General features: G+C 37.6%; 1 protein-coding gene across 1 annotated transcript in view; it reads left to right on the top strand.

Annotated features, from left to right (window-relative positions):
- The first annotated feature begins 374 nt into the window (after window positions 1-374).
- The window catches only part of LOC125693319 (gamma-aminobutyric acid receptor subunit pi-like), a 36,546-nt gene continuing 12,546 nt past the window's right edge, over window positions 375-24,374 (top strand). Inside the window, exons 1-7 of the mRNA XM_048945077.1 lie at window positions 375-464; window positions 796-884; window positions 6,374-6,477; window positions 16,036-16,103; window positions 17,544-17,761; window positions 18,211-18,293; window positions 22,003-22,140. Of these exons, the coding sequence (XP_048801034.1) occupies window positions 378-464; window positions 796-884; window positions 6,374-6,477; window positions 16,036-16,103; window positions 17,544-17,761; window positions 18,211-18,293; window positions 22,003-22,140 (787 nt within the window). The 5' untranslated portion in view covers window positions 375-377. The remainder of the gene's footprint in view (window positions 465-795; window positions 885-6,373; window positions 6,478-16,035; window positions 16,104-17,543; window positions 17,762-18,210; window positions 18,294-22,002; window positions 22,141-24,374) is intronic.

The raw sequence follows: 24,374 nt of genomic DNA, 5'->3' as shown, positions 1-24,374 counted from the left end.
CAGAGAATTTCAAATCTGTGGAATGACTGCATTAAAGCATTTTGATTGATACTATTTTCATCCAGAAATGGATTACAGAGCTGACAGATTACTTTCAAATAACCATTATGGTTGTGAATCATACTGACAAGAGCAAAGAAATTCCATTCAGAAGAAAGCATCTTGCCTCTGCCATACATTTTGATGAATGTGGATATTTATGTACAGTTAACAGATTTTTTTTTTACATAGCTAGAGACAAAAACTTATCATTTTAATTTATCTGCTGCAACAGTATTTCCTCATTAACTACAAGCTTACATAACGTGCATCATAAGTATTGGTACTGCACATGGACCAGAGTTGTTGCTCCAAAACAGCTCTGAGTTCCAAAATGGATGGTTTGGTATTTCATCTTGAAGAGTACATTGATATGCCAGGGATGCACTCACTCACAATTGGAAACAGCACTGGCAAAACTCAAGGTGCTTATGATTTTCCTGCATATGTCTGCAGCTGTTTTTCAAAAGAATTACTTTTCCAAATATTGAAAGGATAAATGTAAAAATGAAAGAGTTCTTGTACACTGGAATGCAGTTTCTGCTGGCAAATTAAATCTAGGCTGAGCATCATGTTGTTTTATTAACTTTGAGTTTTAATCCTTGTACACATTTACTAATACATTTCTAGCAGCAGCTGCTCAAGGTACAACTCCTCCTGTTTGTGTTGAAAACCTTGTGAAATTTGGATGTTTGGAATGCAAATATGAACTGTAGAACATGAACACTGCATCTTTTTCTTTCACTTCCCTTCTAGGAGCTGCAAGAACTTTTGAAGCTGGACCTGACAATGCGCAGTCTGAAATGCTGCAGCTTAGATGCATTTTTTCTTTTGGTGCTGTGTAGGTAAGAAATATTTACTGAAAATTATTATTTCCTCAATCTATAGCATCAGTTATAGATTCATCAGAACATCAGTCAGCTTAGAGCTAAAAAGCTAATCAAGCCAATCAAGGTAAAGCCAAATCTACTTGATAGTTGAACCTTCCCTCTTCCAAACATTAACTAACCTGGGCATTAATAACAAAAATACAGGACTGAATTCCCCCATCAATCCTCTTCACCCCTTTTACATCTTTTTCACTGAGAACACCAATGGGGGAAAAAAAAATGAACTTGATCAAATGGTCCTTCAAATGAAGGACTACTGTGTAGAGAGTGTGAATATCATATTAGACACTGGCAAATTCAGAGGGGTGCATGGTGCTCTCTTGAAGCACCTACCTTGCCTGAGGGCAGAGGCATAGAGCGCACCTCCATGTGCTATAAGCTTGAGGTAGCAAAGTCATCTTTGTGAACTCACTGCTAAAGAAAAGTGTCTTAAGAATTGCCTGGTTGAAATGTGTACTATGCTTTGTAGATGAAATTGTGAATTCTTAAGGAAAGCTGAATTGTGTTAGACTGGAAGGTGCAACTGATCCCTCTCACGTACAAATAATCCTGCTAACAGTGCAGTTGCCATGGCAAAAAAAAAAAAAAAGAAAAAGCCCCATAAGACAGAAATGGAGCACTTTAAAAATGAAAAAAATGTCTTCTTTTGGAAGGAACGTATTTTATAAGCAACTTTAATAAGAAAATGCAAGCAGGGGCAGGTTAAACAACATTGCACCCACCATCCTTAACTACCTGAAATATATTTAAAACCTGCTTAGCCAATTCTCTTTGTAGAAATACCTTGCCTGTTTATCCTCCTAGTAAATACCTCATGATAAGGTTCTGCCTGAGCTTTACTTTCAAGTTGATGTGCAAACACATTTTTAGATAAAGCCTCACTTAGTGAGGGCAAGTAGCACTCTCCTAAGGGGGAGTGTAAGACCTCTCCCTCCTTTGCCTTCTGCAGTGCTATGCAGACATTGTTGCCCAGAATACATTCAGTTTTACCTTGTCAGCTGTGACTTGCTACACACTGTAGCTAATAATCATGGCTTTGCACTAGTAAAGTTGCAAAGAGATCAACGTTTATGCAGTCTAACAGTGATAGGACAAGGGGGAATGGCTTTAAGTTAAAAAAGGGGAAATTTGGGTTAGATGTTAGGAAGAAATTCTTTACTCAGAGTGCAGTGAGGTACTGAAACAAATTGTTGAGAGAAGTTGTGCCTCATCCCTGGAGGTTCTCAGGGCTGGATTGGATGGGGCGCTGGGCCCTGACCTGGCAAACAGCGTATGGCAGGGGTTGGAACTGGGGAAGTTTTGAGGTCCCTTCTAACTACAAACATTTCAGAAGTGTCTGAGTAACAACTCGCTGAATAATGCTTCTTATTTTCACTTTCAATATGAAGTTATGTTGTAGACATGCATACAAAAAATCTGTAGCCAGTGGATTGTGTGGATTATCATTTTTCCAGAAATATTTTTATTAATAAATAAGAGATGAATAAATGTACGGCAAATTTATCAAAGTAATCAATAGAGCTCACAGTTTTAATCACTATCAAGAAACAGCTTAAAGACAGGAGTTGATCCCAAGAGCAGCTCCCACTCATTTCAAGAGAGATGTTTCAAATTAAGAATGCCAGCCCAAGATTATAGGGTTGGATTCAGAAGACTTTCTGGGGTGTTGATGTTCCGTCTAACTTAAAGACCACTTGCATTATTTAAGTATTTGTTCCTATACCTGGGAAGTGGTAATACAATGCCACTGTTTCAACACTGCCAATTAACCAAGAGCCATGGAATGCACAGAATGCTTTGAAGTGGAGAAATTAGCAGTGATGTCGGTGATCCTGCTGCTGTTTATATGTGAAGACAATGCAAAAGCCAATATCTCTGAACATGTCTAGTGTGAAACAAAAAGCAACACCTTTGGTTGTGTCTGCAAACCCTTTGCCTGTCAGTGGATTGCCTCAAAGAAGTTTTTGGCCCAGCTTTTCCTGAGGGGTGCGTTTCAAAGGCTCGCTCAGACTGTATTTGGCATTTTGCTTTTCCCTTCTCTCAGTTCTGAGGTGTTTCTGCCGCTTTCATGATACATAAATCTTGATGAGAAATAGCCAGGAACAACATTCCTGCACATGTGTCTTGAATGTACTTTTGTTTTAAATGTGATATGTACTGCTGTTTAGGGCAGATGCTCCTTCTCCCCTCCATCCCCCCCCCTTTGGTTACCCAGTTCTACTAAGTCACTAGGTTGACTGTGTCTTAAATAACAAGCAATTGTACCTTCCAGATGTAGCCCAGTTTGTAAAATATTACATCTTTTGAACCATAAGAATAGCAAAGGAAATTAAATCATTGTAGTTCAACTTTCACAGATGCCATTATGGGCCACTGAGCCCAAAGAGTTTAATATGTTTGTTATACCTTGATAACCCAGAACAGAAAGCTTGGAATGTTAAATTATATGTGTATATGTTCAAGTTTTTTTCTATAAAAGCATATTATCTCCTCTGTGGCTGGAATAGGCATTTCAAGGCAATTAAATGTGTGCCAGTGTATTTTAAATACATTAAGAAAACAGACAAAATGGAACACTCACGTAGTAAGATTTAAAAAAAATAATAGTAGATAAAAGGGAAGCTCAAATGCAGTGATGAGAAGATGTACAGGTATAAGAAGAAACAGCCTTAGATTTTACTGTCATCCTTTGCAATCTCTGCACAAGGCCAGGTAATAGATACTTTTTTCTTACAGACGGGTGTAAACTCGCTTGCTTAGTGATGACTAAGGGCATGAGCACTGAAGAGCACTTTAGAGGAATCAGGACATCCTGTGCTAAAATGTAGATAAGCTAAAGCACTTAACACGTGTAACATCTATGTGTTCTTTGCCTTTCAACACAGTTTGCTTCTGAGTATGCCGGTAGTTACCTGAGCGGGATCTAGCAATGCACTGTGCTCAAGTTGGAGAGACAGCAGGTTTTCTCTTGCATAGGATTTCTAAATGATTATATGGCAAAATATAGTGCAATAAATTAAACTCTGTTAATTCAGTGCATAAGTTACTTCACAACAGCCTTTCCTTGGCTAAAAGTTCATTCTTAACCATAAAATCAACAGAAGAGAAAAACATGAGACTACACATCGTATGTTGATAAAGGAAATCAAGAATTGTCCTGGGAGATAAAACAAGTGGTCTAAGGAAAGTACTTGCCAGCCTAAATAATGCCAAATATTCAAGATCTATTTCTGCAGATCGGTGTTTATGAGGGCAACACACCAGACCACTCTATGACCACATGCTGATCTGCAGAACAATATTATACCCTTGCAGTGAAAAAGCGGCAAGTTTTTCTTTATGGTTTCACAAAATGTGAAAATTATGCAGAAGCAATCCGGTAAAATTGTGAAATTAAACTCATGCAGCTCATTGAGCACTTCACTGAAATTAAATGTAAATTGCAAAAGCAAGAAAGTCTGTTACAAGTAGAGTATTTAAGAAATGAATTAAATTCAAATGCATTTCTAATTCCCATAATTCTGTAGGATATAAAACTGACATTCTTATTTATACGCACACTTGAACTCAATGTGACTTTCTTTAAGACAAAAAAGAGCTTAAGAAGAAGCAGTCCTTATTACTTAAGTCTACCCTTAAGTAAACGATGAGAAATTCTCTTTTATCAATAAAGAAATAAAAGCCTGGTCTAAAAGAAGAGAAGTAAAAAATAGATGAGCTCCCTAAGTCAAAAGGCTGCTGATTAAAACTGGTTTCATATGTGGCAGTTAGGTCCAGTAAACAGAAAAAAATTAAATAGTAATAACAGCACTAAAAGGTTGACAGTAGACACTGTTTCAAACCATGATTTTGGGGCTCTGAGCCTGATGTAATGGTTGGCACCCCTGCATGTGGCTTGGAAGTTGGAATTGGACAGTCTCTGAGGTCCCTTCCAACCCAAACATTCTGTGATTCTGTAATTTTATAATCTTAATGTAAAAGACTGGATTACTGCTTGTAGTGGAAAAACTAAGTGATGGCTTGAAGCAATGATTGAGCAGCTGGTGGGAAGGCAGGGCCAACCTATGGGAGCTCAGGTGCATGCAATGTATCTGAGTGACCAGAAGGTGTGGAGCCAGGATCCACCCCTTCCCAGGCCTTATTTAAGTGTTGGCAGTGGAAACAAGAATGTTTTGCTGGAGATCCTTATGTATTTTAGGCCTTCTGAAGGTAAGTAGCTTCTTTATTTCTGTGGCTGTTGCAGTTGAGCTTGCTGCAGCCTGGGAGTTGGCTGCTCTGTTGTCTTTGCTGTGCTTTCTGTTGTGTTATGTTGCAGTTAGATGAAATCCACTCCTTTCTGACAGAATTGCTCAAACTTGCTGGAAAACATGGTAGTATTGCAGTCAAAGGAATGCATTATGAAAGGCTATAGGCGGTCTAGAAATATAGCTAAACAGAGCAAGTAGAGATTCTAAGAGCGGCTCTGAGGGGATTAGGAAGAGGAAGCTGAGTAATAACAAGGCAGAAGCAAGAAAGCTCCAAGTTGGGTGCTCACCTAGCCATGGCTTTGCACTACACTCTTTTCCAAAAAGCCTAGCTCTTTTCTTTACAGGGCTGGGTTGCTAGTGCTCCTGTATTGCTAAGAAGAGTTAAGAGGCAGAGCTAGGCTGGGGGGAGGATGAGCCCACATCCCTTGTAGAACATTCTTCTGATGAATTTACAGATGGCTGCTCTCTGTCAGAGCCTCTGCCCACAGCCAGATAGGCTTCCCCAGGTGAGTGGCTTCCCACTGTCTTTGCTTGTTCTCAGCCTCTGTGTGAAGCTACAGTAGAGGCCTTAGTGCAGAAGTGAGTTTTGTATTTACTTGTCTGTGTTTAGCTGATGAATGTTGTATTTGTAGCTGCTTTTGAACACAGGAGTGGTGTGTATTCTTATTCCTCACTGATTTTGCCCAACAGGGTTATTTCTGTAACCTATTTAAAAATGTTGCTGTAAAAGCAGGCTTTTAGAAGTGTTTTTATGTACTAATCTCTGAGGCTGGTTTCTGTCTCCCTCCAGGAGCTAAATTGAATGTATTTCATTATGTAAAAAGAAGCTTAATTTTAAGTACAGCAACAGACAATCAACACCCCACCCACATTCCTAGATTAGTGCCCTATTTACAGAGAAAGCATTAAGGAAGACTGAGCCACTTTCTCAGGTGAGATACAAAGAAGTGCTAGGCTTTAGGATACGAAAGCAGTGTCTTTTGTAAATAAGTGATTAACACAGTTTGTCAAATCTGGTACTTTCTAGAATGGTTTTTTTTCTGCAGTGCTGTGAAATGCAGACCTGCAAATAGTTTATGTATTATGACCTGCAATAATCATCAGTAACCTTGACCCTAATGCAGTATTGGTCTGGAACATAATCTTTTTTATAACTGATGGTAGTTTTTAAAAACATCCTCGCTTTCTTTCTTTTAGGTCTGTGCAGGTTTCTGAAGCTGAAGGAAAAGGTGAAATTCTTCCCCCAACCATACAAAATATAATAAAAGGATACAACAAATATCTACGTCCATTTTTTGACAGTAAGTAGAAAAGCTCTGTCATGAAACTCATGCCTGAAAATCAGTGATAAGATCAAATGTTTTCCTCTGTGCTGCTGCTTGATAGCAACTCATCAGATTATATTTGATGCCCTTATCTAGAGTAGAATATAGTGTAATAGTTTTTGTGGCCCAAAGCGTATGTATTCTAGGCATTCACAGACAAAACTTCCAACTCTGTGGGAAACTTGGTTATTGATGTTTGTGTTTCCTCAGTGAGGCATCTATAGAACTTATTTAAAAATGTAATTTATCATAATTTCAAAAATATTAACAATAGAAAATTTTAAAGGTAAGAAAGTGCTACATATCATGTTGCTCACAAAAGCACAGGCAAATCTTATTCCCCACCTTGTACCACGTGCATCTATTATGTGCACAAGAGAATTGCCTTGCGTATTAAAGATCACTGAATGGGTTCATTTCAGAACTGCAGGGGTAAATTAATTGAAAATATGAGTTCCTTGTGTTGGAAGACCAGAGTCACCAGGTTGGAAGATCTGTGTTCGGACCTGTCTCCAGCACAAAGTCTGATGTTACTGATATCCAGTACAATCATCTTTGCACATCTGAAGTCTTAGTGAACCTTCCCTGCCCGATTCTGGCTATTGAATGCATCAGAAATACTGATGAGGAGTTGCAGGCTTTGCGGTGATAGATTTCTGCCTGGACTAGCTGCAGAACTCAGAAAGTAGTTTGCACATTGGAAAGATGCTCAGCTTCACATGTCTGTCAGAAAATAAACCTACACAATGAATGCTAGGCAGTTGCTATTAAATTAGAAATTCAGAAATGTTAAGGGTTTCGAGCTGAGGCTTTTTATATGCTTTTATATCCCATTTAAAAGTGATTCTCAGACCATGCTGTTACCTCTTGCTGTCCAAACACCTGGTTAGACTATCAGCCTGTGCACTATGGGCAATTGCCAAGGGCAGTTCTTGAATCAATTCCATAAAATATTAAGAGAAAACCCATATTTTGGATTTGGGAGAGAGACAATTATTGGGTTTATTTTATTGTAATTGCCTCAACTGCTGATACAGCTGCTTTTAGATATTTCTTAATTATGAAATTATTAACAAGATAGAAGTAATAATGACAACTAAATGAATGACAGTTTGAGATGTTGCAGAGTGAGAAATATATTAGTGACCACTGAACTTAGTTATTACGTTCATTACTTCAGTGTGGTAATATATATGCATTGGCACTGCTCTTATGGATGTACTTTAGCAGAATGCAAACAGAATTGCAATACAAAACCCTGTTATCTTGATTAACCAACACCATAGCACTTTAGAGATATGAATCTTTTTTTTTTTTAATGCTAACAGAATTCTTTTCTCAGCTGTTGTAAAGCAGTAAATCTGTAGCTCTTTTTGTGCCTGTGTTTTTTTTTTCAGAGGGGTGCTAGGGACTTACTCAGTTCCCTTGGAACTCTCACAGGAGCTCAAACACAGCCCAAGCCTGTCATATCAGAGCCAGTCAAGCACTCCTAGAAGTTGTCAGAACTGCTGCTGGCCAGAGCTCAGGCATGCAAACACTTGTGTCCCAAAATCTGATGGATGTACAATCACTCTACTACTGAAAGAATAGGTTGACACTCTGAAAAATGTATTTTACTGTTGCCAGATGCAAATGCAGAGTTTGTGGTTTCACAAAAAATGATGATTTCATAAAAATAATTTAGGTTAGGATGACCCAGGTTGATCCCAATTTTGTGCAGCTTTTTTCAATATTGTTTGGCAGTGACTATTGAAACAGCCTGTCCAATTGCATCGGTATGTCAGTACTGATTTACTATGGGGAGGGAAGTCATGTTTCTAGGAAAATGAACAGAGTGTATATGAGCATTAACCCTGAAGTCTGTATTTGTTGTATAAAGTGCATGAAAGTATTCCTGTGGAATGGGAAGAAATGTATGCAGCTGACAGCTTGAAGCCAGTCTTCTCAAGATGCTTGTCTCCCTTTTTGTGTCCAAGATTCCTTTACTTTCAGAAATGTGCAATAATATGATCTGTTTATTTGTGGGATAAATACACTCATAAATGTGCGAAGAGACCAGTCATAAAACTAGATGGTGGTACTTGTTTGCATCTACAGCGTTTTCAGCTTAATGCTAGCTGGGTGTAATAATAGAATTATGTAATCCATAATGTTGGAAAAAACCCTGAAGACTGTGTAGTCCAGCCATTGATCCATTACCACAGTGCACGCTAAGCCATGTCCCTCAGTACCACAGTTGCCCTTGAAGACCTCCATGGAAGATGATTCTGCCTCCCTGGGCAGTCTGTTCTAATGCTTACCATTCTTTTGGAGAAGCTTTTCTTAATATCTGACTTTGACCTTCCCCTGGTACAATTTGAGGCCCTCCCCTATTTTCTTATTGCTCTTGCCCAGGAGAAGAGGCCAACCCCATCTCAATATGCTCCTCTGAAGGGAGTTCTAGAGAGCAGTAAGGTCTCTCTGAGCCTCCTTTTTTTTTCCATGCTAAATAGTCCCAGTTCCCTCAGCTGCTCCTCGTAAGACTTGTGCTCCAGACTCTTCACCAGCTTTGCTCTTCTTTTGAACATGCTCCAGTGCCTTAATGTCTTGTAGAGAGGGGCCCAAAACTGAATGCAGCACTCGAGGTGTGGCATTACCTGTGCCAAGTACAAAAAAATCACTTCCATGATCTTACTGGTCACACTTTCTGATAGCCAGGGTGCTATTGGCTTTCCTGGCCACCTAGGAACAATTCTAGCTCGTGTTCAGCTGCCTCTCAACCATGAACTGCCAAATTTAACACTGAAATGTGATTTTTATCAAGGGTAAGAGAGCGAGAGGTTGGCTTGATTTTTCAGTGTAATGTACTTCATAGTAATTTCAAAGATATTTATCCTTGAAATTTTTCTTCAGGCAGGGAATAGGAGATTTCTGACGGGATGCTGCCAAAATATAATCATATTCTAACAAAATCAGTGCTACTGAACTCCTTAATATGAATTTTTAGTTAATAAAATGTTCATTGGGCATAAACAAATGATAATAAAATGAAGATTTTAAAATTTCTGTTTCTTCTGGCTTTAGGGAAAAGGAATCTTTACTTGTCAAGGAAGTATTACTGCAGCTTGTAGTTCTTATGTTTATGCTTACGTTTAGTTCTTGTGCCAGGATTTGCATATTCCTGAAAATTAACCCAAGTTAATGAGATGAAGATATTTTTCCTTAGAATTTGGTGACTGTGCATGACATTAAATTGTCTTCTTTTGCATGGATTAGAATGAGTAGGTTTTGTAGATTTTCCTAGATTTCTGGATTAATCTTGCTGCCTCCTCCCACACAGGTCATCCCTGCAGAACCTTGCTGCCAAAGCACGGCCAGCTATGCTGAGCAGACACTGCTGTTCCCATCTCTACACTTTATTAGGGTACTTAACATTAGATAAAGCCAGGCTTAGTACCTCAAGAATGTGTAGACATGTAAAATTGACTGAATAGTCAATACGTTTTCTGTGCTGGGTGGCACGTTCCAGTTGCTAAATTACAGTGGTACTCTCGCATAGCGTTTGATACGCAGGAATCCTAACTGGACTTGTTACCTGTCTTTTCTGTCATCTGAATATTACTGTTTCATTTTCTTAACTATAGCATTTTAGTGCTCCAATTTGAGCTGTTTCATCAAGCAAGTCTTAGATAATCTGAACAAATAAGCTTGGGAAGTTCTATTAATAGGTTAGAAACACTACCTAATGAAGAATGATTTTAACTGTTCTTTGGGCTGGAAATGGAATATTTTTATACTAGTATTAGTAGATAGTGCCTCTCAGTGTAATATCCATCACAGTCTTCTAGATAGGTAAGGAAGTCTTCCTTAGGAAAGCTAACATAAGGGATTTCAAAATGCGCAGTTATTTTCCTTAAATGTGCTACGTAACCCCAACGCTTTATCGCACCCGGACAAGCAGATTTTAAAATTTCTGCTGAAACTGTGTAGAATGATCTTTTAAGTGTTGTGCTAAACCTCTCTGAATTAATGAGAAATTCCTGCTGACTTCAGTGAGCCCTGGTTCAGGTTCATGGAGTTGTTAAGGGATGCATAAAATCTTGTAAATAACTTTATACAAATAGATTTTGTTCTGTGATTGAATGTGATAATTTAAGTATTCTAATTAAAAAGAGAGAGACTAGGAAAAGGTCACAGCTAAGTGTGTTTGAATATGTAAGCTACTTTCAAGTAGTACAGAGAAGTGCCATCCTTAAATCAGTTACTCTAAACCACATTTATAAGATCATTTTTCCATTGCTTTTTAATGAGCAATACTTTTCTGGATCGCAAGGTTTAAATTCAAGAAAGCCAATCAAGTCTTCTGGTCCAATCTTACACGTAGCCTCGGCACCACGTCTTTCCCAAATGTTGTTTATATTAAGTTCTAGTTTAATTAGATGAGGGCAGTTTGGTCCTCAGAAGTTTAATGTTTACCCCCGAAGATATCAGGAGATGCTGGGATGTTAAGCATGTCTGAGAAGTTCTGATTTGGTGAGACAAGCTCAGAGGGCACGTAAGAAATTAATACCAGATAATTGTCAAGTAAATATTACTTTATGTACCAATTAGCTTTTCTCCTCTGGAGCCTGTTTACAGGTGTAGCCATGTCTAATCCTTCAGTGAAGGACAAAAAGCCCAGAGTATACATGTGGCCACTTGTATAATGGGGAAAAAAAACCACCAAACACAACACCTGCTGAATCCGTAAGACTTGTGATTTAATAAATGCATGACTTGATGCAAAAATACAAACTTCAGCATATGGACAGTAATGTAGATTTTCCTTCCATGGGAAACATGGAAATAAGACTGTGAGACTACCCCTGTCAAGCCCAGTTTGCTGCAGGACAGATTTCACCCCCATTCCCAACTGAAATGCTGAATTCTAGACATTCTGAATGATGATCAATGCTTAAGTTCAATTAGAGAAAATCAGCTAATATGAAGTTTCAGGTTGTTTTTATCATACACAAACTGGGAACTTTATTAGCAAATGTAGTACTATATCACTGGGTGCCTTCTCTGTGTGCTTACTGACACTGTCTCCTCTTGGAGGAGCTCAGTAAATGCTATTCCTTAATATTCATATTATAAACTCTCATGTTACAGTTCCAGAGTTTTTCATCTGGAAAATTTGTCTCTCTCTATTGAACTCTTTATGCTGTTTACACATTTTTTTGAAATGTGGGAAACAAATCTCATCCCAGCAATCTAATAACAGCCTTGCCAGTACAGTCTAGATTGTAAGGTAACTTAAGTCTATGTATTGCTCCCTGTTGGAATGGTACTTTTGCCAGAGTATAATACTGAATGCTCATGTTGAAATGATTATCCGTGGCGACCGCTAAATCCTTCTCAAAGGCGCTGCTTGCCAAGAGAGTTTCCTGTCTTATACATACTGCCTGCATTATTTGTCCTCATATTAATTGCTTACATTTGGCTGTATTTTAATACTTTTTTTTTTTTTTTTTTTTTTTTTTTACAATTTAAGCTGCTAATGTTATTTTCCCCATCAATTTTTTATGGTGTCCATAAACTGTACTTGCAAAGATGCATTACTGTCTAAAGATCATTGATGCAAACAAATAGAATTGAACCTTATTCCTGCTAGAAATGGGTCTGTCTTCTGATGTCTTCATATTAACAATTATAGTTGAAATCTGTCAGAAGGCCTGTCTTCATCTGTTCAGTCATTTCATATAACATACATTTGTCAAGAAAGATGTCTTGTGGTAGGAAGTTAAGTACACTGACAAAATCCAAGTGTAATGTATTGCTTTATCTAGAAGTCCCATCATATTTTTAATTCAGTATTACTGCGAGTTTGATGTATTCTTTCAAATAGCCATTTCTGTTAAGAAATTTCTGAATACCAACATTGTTTTAAGTTTTCTTGAACTAAATTTAAGCACTAGTGGCTCAGCACTAGCTATTCTTTATGTTGTTGACTGATTTCAGCAATAGGTCCTTGGAGTTGCAAGACATAAATGACTTGGTGGTGGTTTGCTTTGTTGGTACAAACTTTTAACATATCGTGATCACTGCAGTGGTCCAAAAGTAAATTTAAAGTAAGCTGTTGACTCTTCATTGTGCATCTGCCACTATTGTCTGCTTTCCCATGTGGGATTACTGTTAATATCTGTTAAGTGCATTAAGTAATGGTCTCAGTACATAACATACATTTTTAACTTATACTGAAATTTAGATTTTGAAATTTGATTCTAGACCCTTTTGCGTATGTTTGCCAGATCAGTGAACTTTTAAGATTCAATTTGCTAATGACAAAACATGACTTCAGATTTCCTCTGATCTGTAGTTTTCTGCTGAAGTTATACATACAATTCTGCCAAACACATGGAAATGTATGAACTGACTTCCTCATCTGGTCTACTGCCATGTTTTTGAAGTTGTCAACAGGAGAGCTTTCAGTGAAAGTCCAGAGGAAATCCTGATAGATAATTACGAGAAGAGTCATTCTAACTGTTGTTATTGATTTACTTATTTAGTAAGGTGCCATAAATTATATTATCCCCACAAAAAAAAGCCAAGCAACTAAAAAAATCCAATAAAAACAAACCAGCCTCTCCCCCCCTCCAATAGACCAAACCAATATCTTTTTAACTGTAAATATTGTTCTGACTTAAATTTTAAAGCACAACTGTTCTCAGCATCTAATGTTAATAGAGGTCCCTTCCACCGTTTCCTTCAAGCACGACTCATCCTTCACGTGTTGTTGGCATCCCACTATCCTCCCAACCTGGAAGATGTCTGAAGAAGTTTTCCTTTGCTTTATGAAACCTTTTCTGGGTTGTACTCAATCATGATGCCTTACTTGTTTTTCTCCATAGGTCATTTGGTTCAGACTCTACTCCTGAAATTGGAATTAGTGCTTGAGCTTTCACTCAATGTCTGTTTATTTGCTCCTTCACTGCTGGTGTGCTACGTAGGGAAGCACACATGCTTTAGCATCTCAGTCTATGAAGGAGTGTGAAGCTCTTTGGCCTTGTTTCCACAAATTATTGCTTTATGTGCTTTAATTGCGACATGACAAAGCCATAGCTCACCTTCATAGAGTGAAATCTTTCTCCTTCACCTAATGGTATCACCTCTTAAGAGATTTATTATTATTTTTTTATAATTCCCAGGATCAGAAATACAAATGGGGGATCCCACAACCACATCTAGCCAACAGCATTCCCTCTGCCATTTTTCTTCCTCCTACCCTACAGTCTGTTGAAGAGACTTTAAAAACTAGGGAAGAGGATTACAATGCTTAAGGCCTTCAAGTATGTCCCTCATTCCCTACTGACCCAGAAAAACAGAATCTCCTGAGAGAATTGCTTACGGCTTTTCTGGAACCTATGTTAGTTATCTTTTATCAAATAAATTATTTTGAAAGCTATACTACTGTTGGCTATGCAGTTATATTATTAGTATTATTTTCCCTTTGACATGTGGCAAATATCTCCTTAAAATATCTGAGGAGATGTCATTTTCTGATGACTCTTCACGAAATCTTGGCTCTAGGCAGGCTGAATGCACAGCTGAAGCATTTGGACCGTGGAGACTGGCAGGGCTAGGAATACAGATCAGTTTTGTTCTTACTGCATGTTAGCACTTTGAACTGCAAGGCAATTTGCTGCTAGAACAATTGGTCTGAGCTTAAGTGCATTGATGCACTTATTGATGCACTGATGATACTGAAGTGTTGCTAATCAACATTTTCATTAATCTGCATTGCCTTAAACGAGGCAAGAATAAATGTGTTCTTACCATTAACACAAGATGTGATAGTAGGGCAGAGTCTTATTATTTCTAGCCACATCTCACAGATAGCTTTATGCTATATTGTTCTCAGAGAGGACCATCATTTAGCACTTGCCTTGCATGATGAGCTCCCTGTTTCAAATGTTTGTGACAACTGGCAATATTATGCTCTGATGAGGTCATACGGGAATCTGTAAGATAACAAGCAAACTAAGACAGGAAAAAGCGTATAAATCACACATTTTTTAAATCTCATGACTTCTGAAGGTCTGACACAGTGTACCTGTAATAATTGTGCTGCTTTAAATGCTGTATTAACAATATTTTACCTCTAATGGTAGAGTACAATGGTAAGCATAAAGATCAACTGACTCAATTGCTGTTGTACTCTGTTAACAGTAGGAACAGAGCATAAAGGTATTCTTAAAGTGACAGAAACAGAAGAGAATGGAGCGAAGCAGAAGAGCAATCTGTCAGTGGTTTGGGAACTTCTCAGTCAACTAATTTTGTTCTGAAGTTAACCTCCATATTCTTTCAGTTGATGAATAATTTCTTCTCATCTCTAGCTACAGTTTGTGCTATATAATAAATAGAGGGATTACTATCAGGGGCTGCTGCAAGCCTGCAGTCATTTCTTAAGCTTGATCTTTATATTTTAACTTTCAGCTGAGTCCAGAGTGAAGCATTTATGGATTCTTCCAGAAGTGCCAGATTTTTGTGATTCGGAAGCTGTCCCAGAGATTTATACTTCAACACTTGCTTTACAAGTGGAAATAATTCTGAAAGAAACTAAGCACACAGATGTGTTGCTTGATGGGATAGTGTGTCTGTCTCATCTTTCTGATCTGTATGTTTTCTAGGGTCATGCAAGAGTTACTTACATAATGCATTGCATGTGGCCCGCAGGAGGTTTCAGCAGCATGCCTGTGATGTATGGGCACTATCAGCTCCATAGATTGTATCTAAGCTGTTCCTTCATTTTTAAGTGTTGCTTTCTCTTCTTTTCAAATTATTTGGAAAGATGCACATATTTTATAGGGATTTCTTTTTGTGTCTACTCTGTTAGTTCTGCACGTATGCAGCCAGGTCTGATGTCATGTTTCCATGACAGTTCTGCACAGCTGCATTTTAAAATGCACGACTGGTAATCTTCTGGCACTCTCAAATACCTTCATAAGTAAATGAGAGCCCGAGTGTACTAACATCACAATAACATCACGGCCACTACCTGGATAAAGTGTTTAATCACACTGAATCAACATGTCTGACTTACTTTCCTTATAAATGCAAGTATGTGTCACAAGCTAACTGCCAGTGGTCAAAAGCAAGATGTTAAAATTCAGAGAAACAATACAGACGATGTATTCTTAAGCAGGCAGTAACTGAAGTCACTCAGACATCCCATCTGCATCTTAAGCATGTGACATTGCCAGGAGCATCTCCTTTGTTTGCCAACATCTGGCAGATCAGATGTTGCAACTGGAGGAATTCTTTCCACTGCTCTGCACCTTGGAGCAGCAGGGTGTGATGTACCGTGGGGATTGTGCCTTCCACACCTTGCTCTGCGGCATTTTCCCCTCTACTTTTCTTTCTGAGGAGAAAAAAATCATACAAATCCACCATAGGAAGTAAAACACATTTGTTAAAGCCATGGTAATGTTAGCCTAGTAATACTGTATTTTGGCAGTGCGATCAATGAAATTCTTTTCTAGTCTCAATTTGAGTAATACTTTCCTTTTCTTGCAGATGGTCCTGTGTCTGTTGGAATGAGTCTGGATATTGCAAGCATTGATACCATATCAGAAATAAATATGGTATTGTAGCTTTTATAATCTTTTTGTTTTGTCGGTTGGTAAGCTAATGTCTTGTGTTTACATTTGCTGGCAATGTGACTGAGGTTTTTCCTCTTGATTGGTAGGAGAAATAATTTAATTCTTCACTGTAGATGGGAGATTATAGCACTATAGTCAGTACTGAATTGCAAAGGACAAGATTTCTAGACTAAAATCTGTACTGATGGAAATCAGATCACTTGTAGATATAAACAGAAATTTGCTACTGAGTATTAATCTTAATTAAAGCCATATAGACTAGTATTTGTTTTCCAAATGAAAAGTCTAAATCCCTACACATTTCAGAGAATTAGATATATTTGCATGTGACTCTGAAGCCACTCCCTTTCCTTTTGTTTAGAAACAATCATAATATTTTTTCTTTTACTGTCACATTAATTTATTCCAGCTGTTTCGTTAGATTTGTATCTGTTCTTTTTGAACAAACTATGAAATGGAGTATACTTTTCTAATTAAAGATCTGCTCTTGCTATGTAGAAACAAAAGACAAAATTCATTATTCACGTATTCAATACTGGAAAATAGGGATATGTGGATAGTAACACATCTTACCATTAAATTACTCACACTTCTAGATAAATGGAATCTGAGAATTCCTCTTGTACCTGGCAAGTGTTCACAGGTATTTAGAAAAGGAGAAGTAAGCTCTGAGCTAAAGATTGACTTATCGTGGTGATTAAGATACACCATAACATCAAAAGTTGATTAAAAACATGTTAAGAAAAAGTGTGGTTTTAATGTTAGACTACAAGGCATACTCAGATTGCAGGTGAGTTGTCCTGAGAGCAATCTTCAAGGTCTCTATAGATTTGGCACTGCTGTTTCCCTGCTCTTGTTAAAAATATATATTCAGCTAGGAGGTGATGATATCTTTAATATATTTCCATAACTTCCTATTACACTTCATTCTTTTGCCATTATGAATGTGAATTTATACAACTTTTTCCCACAGTTTTCTTAAAAATGCATTATTTAATGGTTTATGTGAACAAAATGCTGTTTGCAACCACTTACTTATATAAATCATTGTAAGATTTAAAGATTTACAGAGACAGATTATCTGCTGTCAAAACTCTGATGACTTCAGCTGATTTATGGCCCCAGGCTGAGGCCCTCAACATTTACTGTGAAATTTCAATGACCTTAAGAACAAAATCTACTCGAGATAATATTTCTTAATGACAACAACATCACTTCAAGTGCTGGAAAATGTGGCCATATGAGGGCCTGTGCTACTGCTGTCTAAGTGCCTGCATTTATGATTGGGATACAAAGAGTCTCAGAATATCTTGCTCAGCAGCTGGTTCCGCGCACTTTAGTAACATGGAGTAATAGTGATTTGTTTAAGTGATATATATACACACACACATATTTTTATATATTTTACATATTGTATTTCAGGATTACACAGCAACCATATTTCTGAGGCAGCGGTGGACTGATGAGAGGCTTTGTTTTGATGGCAATAAGAGTTTAAGTTTAGATGGTCGGCTTGTGGAAATGCTCTGGGTCCCAGATACTTTCATAGTTGATTCAAAGAAGTCTTTTCTTCATGATATCACTGTTGAGAATCGTCTGATAAGAATATACCCTAATGGAACAGTCTTGTATGCTATAAGGTATGTATATACTATATGCCAGCCTTTGTGTTTGGCTTCTGGTTGCACTTGAAGCTTTTCAGGTTAGCATGGTTTTATGCTTTAAAAGCTGTTCTATTTGTAGAAGTAGAATATACATAGTTTTATAGTTTTACAAATATGTAATATGGTTGATTGATATAATTATTAAATTTAATGCCAGGTCTCATTTTCAGACCTTTTAAAAGGATACCCTTCCATACCCTTTAAAGGGGATCGATCCTTTTGCTTTTGTGCAGACCAAACACAGGAATTGCCCCTTCTGCTATTGCAGTTGTTTTGTTGTTGAATCATCACAGAGGAAGGAAGCTACAGTGACTGATTTGTGTTATTTATTGCACAAGACTTCACAATTCAATAAAGTCACTTATTTTTGTTTTTACTGATGAAGTTTTATCCCCATAATAATCAGTGTTACTCTGTTTTTCAAGGATTACCACAACTGTTGCATGCAGCATGGACCTGACCAAATACCCAATGGATAAGCAGACGTGTACCTTGCAACTGGAAAGCTGTAAGACAAGTTGTTCTTAGTATTTGTATACCGCTAGAGAAATATCTGTGAGTGATCATTTCCACAGACCGTTGGCTGTTAAGTATTACTGAAGAGGCTGGAGTATTCATAAAAGCCAAGTGACAACACGTGAAATAATTAAAATAAAATTAAAATAGTATTTTCACTCCCAGATAAACTTGTGAAGCTTCACTGAAAATAGCATGGGTACTGAAATACTAACGTTAAATAAAACCAAGGGAGATGCCACTAGGTCTGTTCTGCAGGAATTGCTGCAGTTATTCTGTCGATCTCTAGGGGGGGTTCTTTGAGCAGGCATTTTTCAGCACTGCTGAGGAAATATGTTTTTCAGTCACTTTTGCCTCTTTTCTCACTTTCAAATATTGCGATTTTTTTTTTTAACCTGAAAGAAATTATTTAGGATAAGACTTATTTTTAAGGCATGGAGTTCATATTTCATTAACTTACTGTCTTCATATTGAAAAAGAGTAATTGGATAGAGAGTTCTGTTCAGAGAGGGCAAATACAGAGATCCTTCTATGACTTATTTTAATTCTCTCTGTGACAGTGCTGTGGGAAAAAAATGTCATAAGCGGAAGGACCAACACTGAATCTCCTCTTTTAAGTTCTCACTGCATCTCTGAATGTCCATGTATTTTTTTCATTGAAATGCTTTCTAATCGTGGTCACTTTGCAGTGGTTATCACTGTGTACGTTTAAAGTTAATTCAATTGTTAAGACAATATCAAAATATTTTTGTTTGTTTGTTTTTGGGGATAATGCAGAGTGACACCTAAGAGGTGCTCTATGAGATAGGAAAAAAAAAAAAGTCAAATATTTATTAATACATATTCAAAATGTTCTTTTGGAAAGTTTTCAAGTACTTATTGAGTTTTATTCTTTAGCACTTCAGAACTGTGTGAGTGTTCATCATTTGTGTTGGTAATGACCAATTATAAGATGGCTTATGAATCAAAGGGAATCAGCCCCCAAACTTTCCTCATACAGCAGTCCCTTTGGAATCAGAAGTTTTATGGTGATAAGATCTGTTTAGCAGTGATTCCAGTAAGAATTTGTTCTAATCTCCAATTTGTTTTCCTTTGGAAGAACATACTGGTAAGTCACAATATAGGGCTTTATATTAAACACATGGCTTAATGAGCCATATAATATTCACTTCCAGGCTGAAATATATGTCCCACCAGAACATAGAGCTTTAAAAAGACATGATTTATTAAAAAAAAAAAAAAAAAAAAAAGCAAATTCCCCATATAATTAAAAATAAACATTGTTCTGAATGATTCCATCTGCTTTGTCAAAGCTCACAAGCATCTGCTGTCCAAGGGGAAAACTTAGCAATGTCATCACAAAAGCTCCCATGTCATTTGTATTTAGTTTTGAGGAGAGCAGCTAGAAAGAGTGGGTGCAGAAGGAAATAGTCTATCTTTAGCCATGGCCCTTTTCTTCAGTGCACTGTAATATTTTCTTACAGATACACTGGAAATGGTGCTTGCTTCCTCATGAGATAAGCTACATCAGTTAATAGGCAAATTATGACATCATCACTACTTGCAAATACCATTATATGAAGTTAAGAATGGTGAATGCAAGTGTAAATACACATCCATACAAACGCTCCTAAATAAAATAAAATATGTAGCAGGTATTTCAGCTGAAACGAGGTGTGTTAGATGTTAAACACTGATGTAAAGGCAAACATGCCATGATATTGTGGTTTTACACAATAAAATGCCTCTAGTGGTCTCTACAACATACTCTTTTATTATTAGTAGGCAATAGCACAAATTATGTTCTACTTTCTACACAGTGAGGCACTTTAGAGCCTGAAATTTCTATAGCTTTTTCCCGTTTTTGCAGTGCTTCAGAATATTGTGGAGCACCAGTTAGTGCTTTGGGAGTGTTTGTGTTCACGGCCCTGTGGGAGGTAACACCAGCAGTCATTCATAAAGGGCTGGGGGCTTTTTTCCTCCCTTTATCCACCCACACAGGCTGGTTCATATACATATTCATTTGTGGGCCCATCTCTGAAGTTTTATTTCCTTTTTCATCTCATCCTTTACCATTTATGCAGTGAAGAGCCATGTGAAGGCACTCAGCTTGTGCTTGACAATCAAGAGAAATTAAAATTAGCAACAGAATGGTAAAGAAACTCATTTGTATTAGGCATTATGAATATTTAATCCCAAATTTACTATTTCTGTGGTTAACCCTGTTGAAGGTAGCTGATCACACCATATCAACAAAGCACAGGAATGAGACATTTTGGGCTTGAGGAATTAGTGAGAAAGAAAACTCAATGTAGTGTTAAAAAAAGAGATTATTTGTAAAATATCATAGTTTAAGGTTCTTGTCTATATAAACCTTTTAAAAATTTTACAGTTAGTCAGGTATTAATTCCCCGAATGAAGTACAACATTACACAAAGGGAGCACTGTGCTGTTTAATTTTACTGACTCTTGGGAAGACTCAGGAATCTCTTCACAAATAGAGTTTTGGAATTAGTATTTAGAAGGTATTATTGCATGTAGGATGACAAAAACCTCCTAATTATTCAATTGGTGAAGATACTTTGGAATGAGCAAAAGAACCTCCACCTGAAGATACGCTTGTTTACCAGTTAAACAAGTAGGGTGATAACCAGCATAGTGTTTCCTTGAGGTGACATTTCTGAACTCCCTGTTTTTCCCACATAAAATGGCTGTAAGAGGTTCAATACTTTCTTGACACTGTAAGAGCTGGCGCCATTATATTGAGTATAAAATGCTCTTTTTTATTTCTGTGATTCTAGAGCTTTGTTCTTTCAGCAGTACGTACCCTTGTGCAATGTATTGCATTATTGTCTCTGAGTGTAATTTACTTACAATTGACTGGAGCCTAAAAATAATCATCTACTTGTGGTTCTGTGCCCTAAGCTTAGCTATTAACTTGCACAATACAAGTCTGTCAAATGCAAAAATGATTGATCTAAGAAAGCTAAAGGAAAAGATGTTCAAATTCTCCCTGTTAATATGTAAATTACATTAACATAATCTTGAATTAATCATATACACTAGTCTGAAAATTGCCTGCCTTTTAATATAATGGGAAAAAGCTACAGAGGTATTTTAGCAATAATTGTGATGCATATTGACAACTTCAGCACCTAGGCTGGTGTCCTTGGAAAGGGGCTGAACTCCTGAGCCAAGATCCATCCGGAGTGATGACCCAAGCCCAGGCTGGAGTGCAGCTCTGGAATGTGGGTCTTCAGCTCTTCATTTCTACTTGTGGGAAGACTAAATACACTGTAGCGACCAAGAAAGCATCCTGGGAATCCTCAAAGGGCACGCTCAGCTTTTTGTCAAATTCTGGCATTGTTGTGGTTCCTAAAATCTTTAAAGCTTTGTAGCTTTTGCTTTTTAAATGCCATGTGGTACTACTCTCTTTTGTTAGTTTATGTCATGTATACTACAATAAAAGACATAAAAAGGATTGTCTCCAAAAAAGACAGCTTTTAAATGGTAAGAATTTGTCCATGTTCAGTCTTTGGGAGTTTTATTGCAAACAAGCATTAACATTCTGCCGAAAGTTGTGTTGTTTATGTCTCATCGTACTTTCAGGCAGATGAATAAGAAACAGCTGAGCCATAACTGCTCTGCACAAATTAATTATTGTGCAAAATAAAAAAACGTTGCCTTGTGTACCTCTACAGGGGGTTACAATATCAACGATGTCATGTTTTACTGGACTAGAGGAAATGATTCTGTTCGTGGATTGGACACACTCCAGCTGGCACAATACACAGTGGAAGACCACTTTACTTCAGTATCTGAAGCAGTATATGAAACAGGTAAAAAAAAACCCTTATAACGTGTTCTAGATGTGGTTTGGAATATGGCTCTGGAAGCAGTACAACATTGAGGAGCTTACTTGATGCTTACTTTTTGAATGACATTTTTTGTTTTCTGTTGGATTACATTATTGAAACTGTACGCAGTTCTGTCAGGTGTTGCCAGCAGAGACCTGCTACTGTAAAGGCTGAGACCTTGAAAGCATTTTCTTGGAGAACATTCTTTTGGAGATCATGCATTACCTAGAGAGTAATGAGCAACACATACGTTACTCATTCTGCTTGATGCTGGGGAGAGTTCTTACGAGGGAATAAGAGCCTGTAGGTTGGGCATTTAAATTTGAGACCTTTGACTCTGGGTGCTCAGTTGAGGACAGTTTCTAGCCTTTCTGGAAATAGCCGCTCTGGTTTTGTTAGAAAAAAACAAAAGCCTCTTTTCAGCCATGGAAATTTCTGTGACTATGTTGGGTGCTCTTATAGCTGCAAGAAGTTGGGCTTCATCGCTAGTGCATGTAGGGATTGTTTCTTATCTTTGGTGGCTTCTGTCCAGCGTGTGGGCAGCAGAGTGCAGATCACACATTGTTAGTGTGCCCAAGAAAGGATCGGAAACATTTCCATGGACCTGTAGGACTTGGTCTCTTTTCTTCAGAAAGATTTCTGAGGTTTCCAAGTGTGCAAAAACTACTTTCTGCTCCTTGAGTTGCTCTCAAGTTCCTCATTGCTGTTATTCATTGTGTAATTCAGTTTCTCTTCTGCCCACGCCAACAAGCCAACTGCTGATCTCCATGTGAGGTCACGTGCATCCTTCAAACCTGCAGTTTCACCAGAGTCTGTTCCTAACTCTGAATTACGGAGATATTGTTTCAGTATTCCATGGTTGGATATTTCTACTTTAACGATACAGCACAGAGAAACTTCAGGATCTGATTTCAGGCATTAGTTGGACTGAAAGCCCAAGTTCTCTAAATGAATGTGACAGTAGAAATGAAACACGTAATAGCAGGCTTCAGGATCACAAAGTATCTTGCTACTTACATAACTGACATCTGCTTGCCTTCCTCCTCTCTGCAGCTTCAGGCTGAACAGCATCAGACTCCATCAGAGAACGATTCTCTACTGCTCTTCTGCCCAGAAGGGTATTAGGACCTGTTCACTACACAGGAAAAAAGGAGAGGAAACCTGCTTAATTCTTATCAACTTCTTTTATTTATCAACCTGCCTGTTTATTTATTTATGACAGATTTTAGACTCTGGCATAATGTTGTTTTTTACGAGGTGGAATAAGAAAGATCTCCAATGACTAGGTGCATGGTCTGATTAGGCATGCTCTTCAGTAAATGGTGCTGTCTTCTTCCCCTCACGTTGGCAGCAGTAATATGCATAAAGTCAAAATCTGCTCCGATTTAATATGTTGTAATGCTTGCAGCTTAATTTGATTAAGATTTCCCACCTCTACTTGTTTCAGTTCTCCCGTTTAAGAAAGCCACATTCTCAAGTGCTCTACTGTACTTTTAAATGAAATCCCATTATCGTCTTCATTTTCTGCTGCATCTATGATGGAGGAGCTATTTTCTGTGTATTTCCTAGGAAAGCAGTGCCTACTTTAACCCATATTAAAAGAAAAGCCCCCACAAGTTAAGAAACTGTGTAATCAATTTGGAGAGGAAACTTTATGCTTTGCATTTTCAGACATTATTAATCACATTAAAAAAAGTATTTTATAAATAACAGTTGTGATTCACAAGGCTGATGCAAAAGATATTAGAGAAGAGCAGTGCTGTTGTATTTCCTAACATAGCAAAAAAAGCAATCAAAATTTGATACTCTGTGAACTTGAACAGACAGTACAGCTGTTCTGTAAGTGAAATATTGTACGGTGATGGAGAGCCCAAGTTCACGTACAGCTGTGGACAAAGCCAAGATTAGAATATGGTCAGCAAAATCCCTGCATAAGCAACTTCAGTATACTTAAGAAAAGGACTGCATGGATTAATCTTGTTTATAGAACACTGTGTATCACATAATAGTAATCATGTTATAATAATCACATAATACGAAGAGGCTTTGTATAATATTAACTAGAGGGCTGGCTGGAGTTTTGTGCTGTTTCTGCCTTGCTACAAAGTAATTTAAATTTGGACATAAGTAAATTCATTGCTAGAACCACTTCCTGCATGTCTTTAACTATAATCCTTATTCTGCAAACACTGGTACATGTGCTCTTGGACCCCAAA

The sequence above is a fragment of the Lagopus muta genome, chromosome 5, assembly GCF_023343835.1.
Source record: "Lagopus muta isolate bLagMut1 chromosome 5, bLagMut1 primary, whole genome shotgun sequence".
Lineage (NCBI taxonomy): Eukaryota > Metazoa > Chordata > Aves > Galliformes > Phasianidae > Lagopus > Lagopus muta.
Note: the sequence above shows the minus strand (reverse complement) of the source record. Positions and strands in the feature narration are given on the sequence as shown.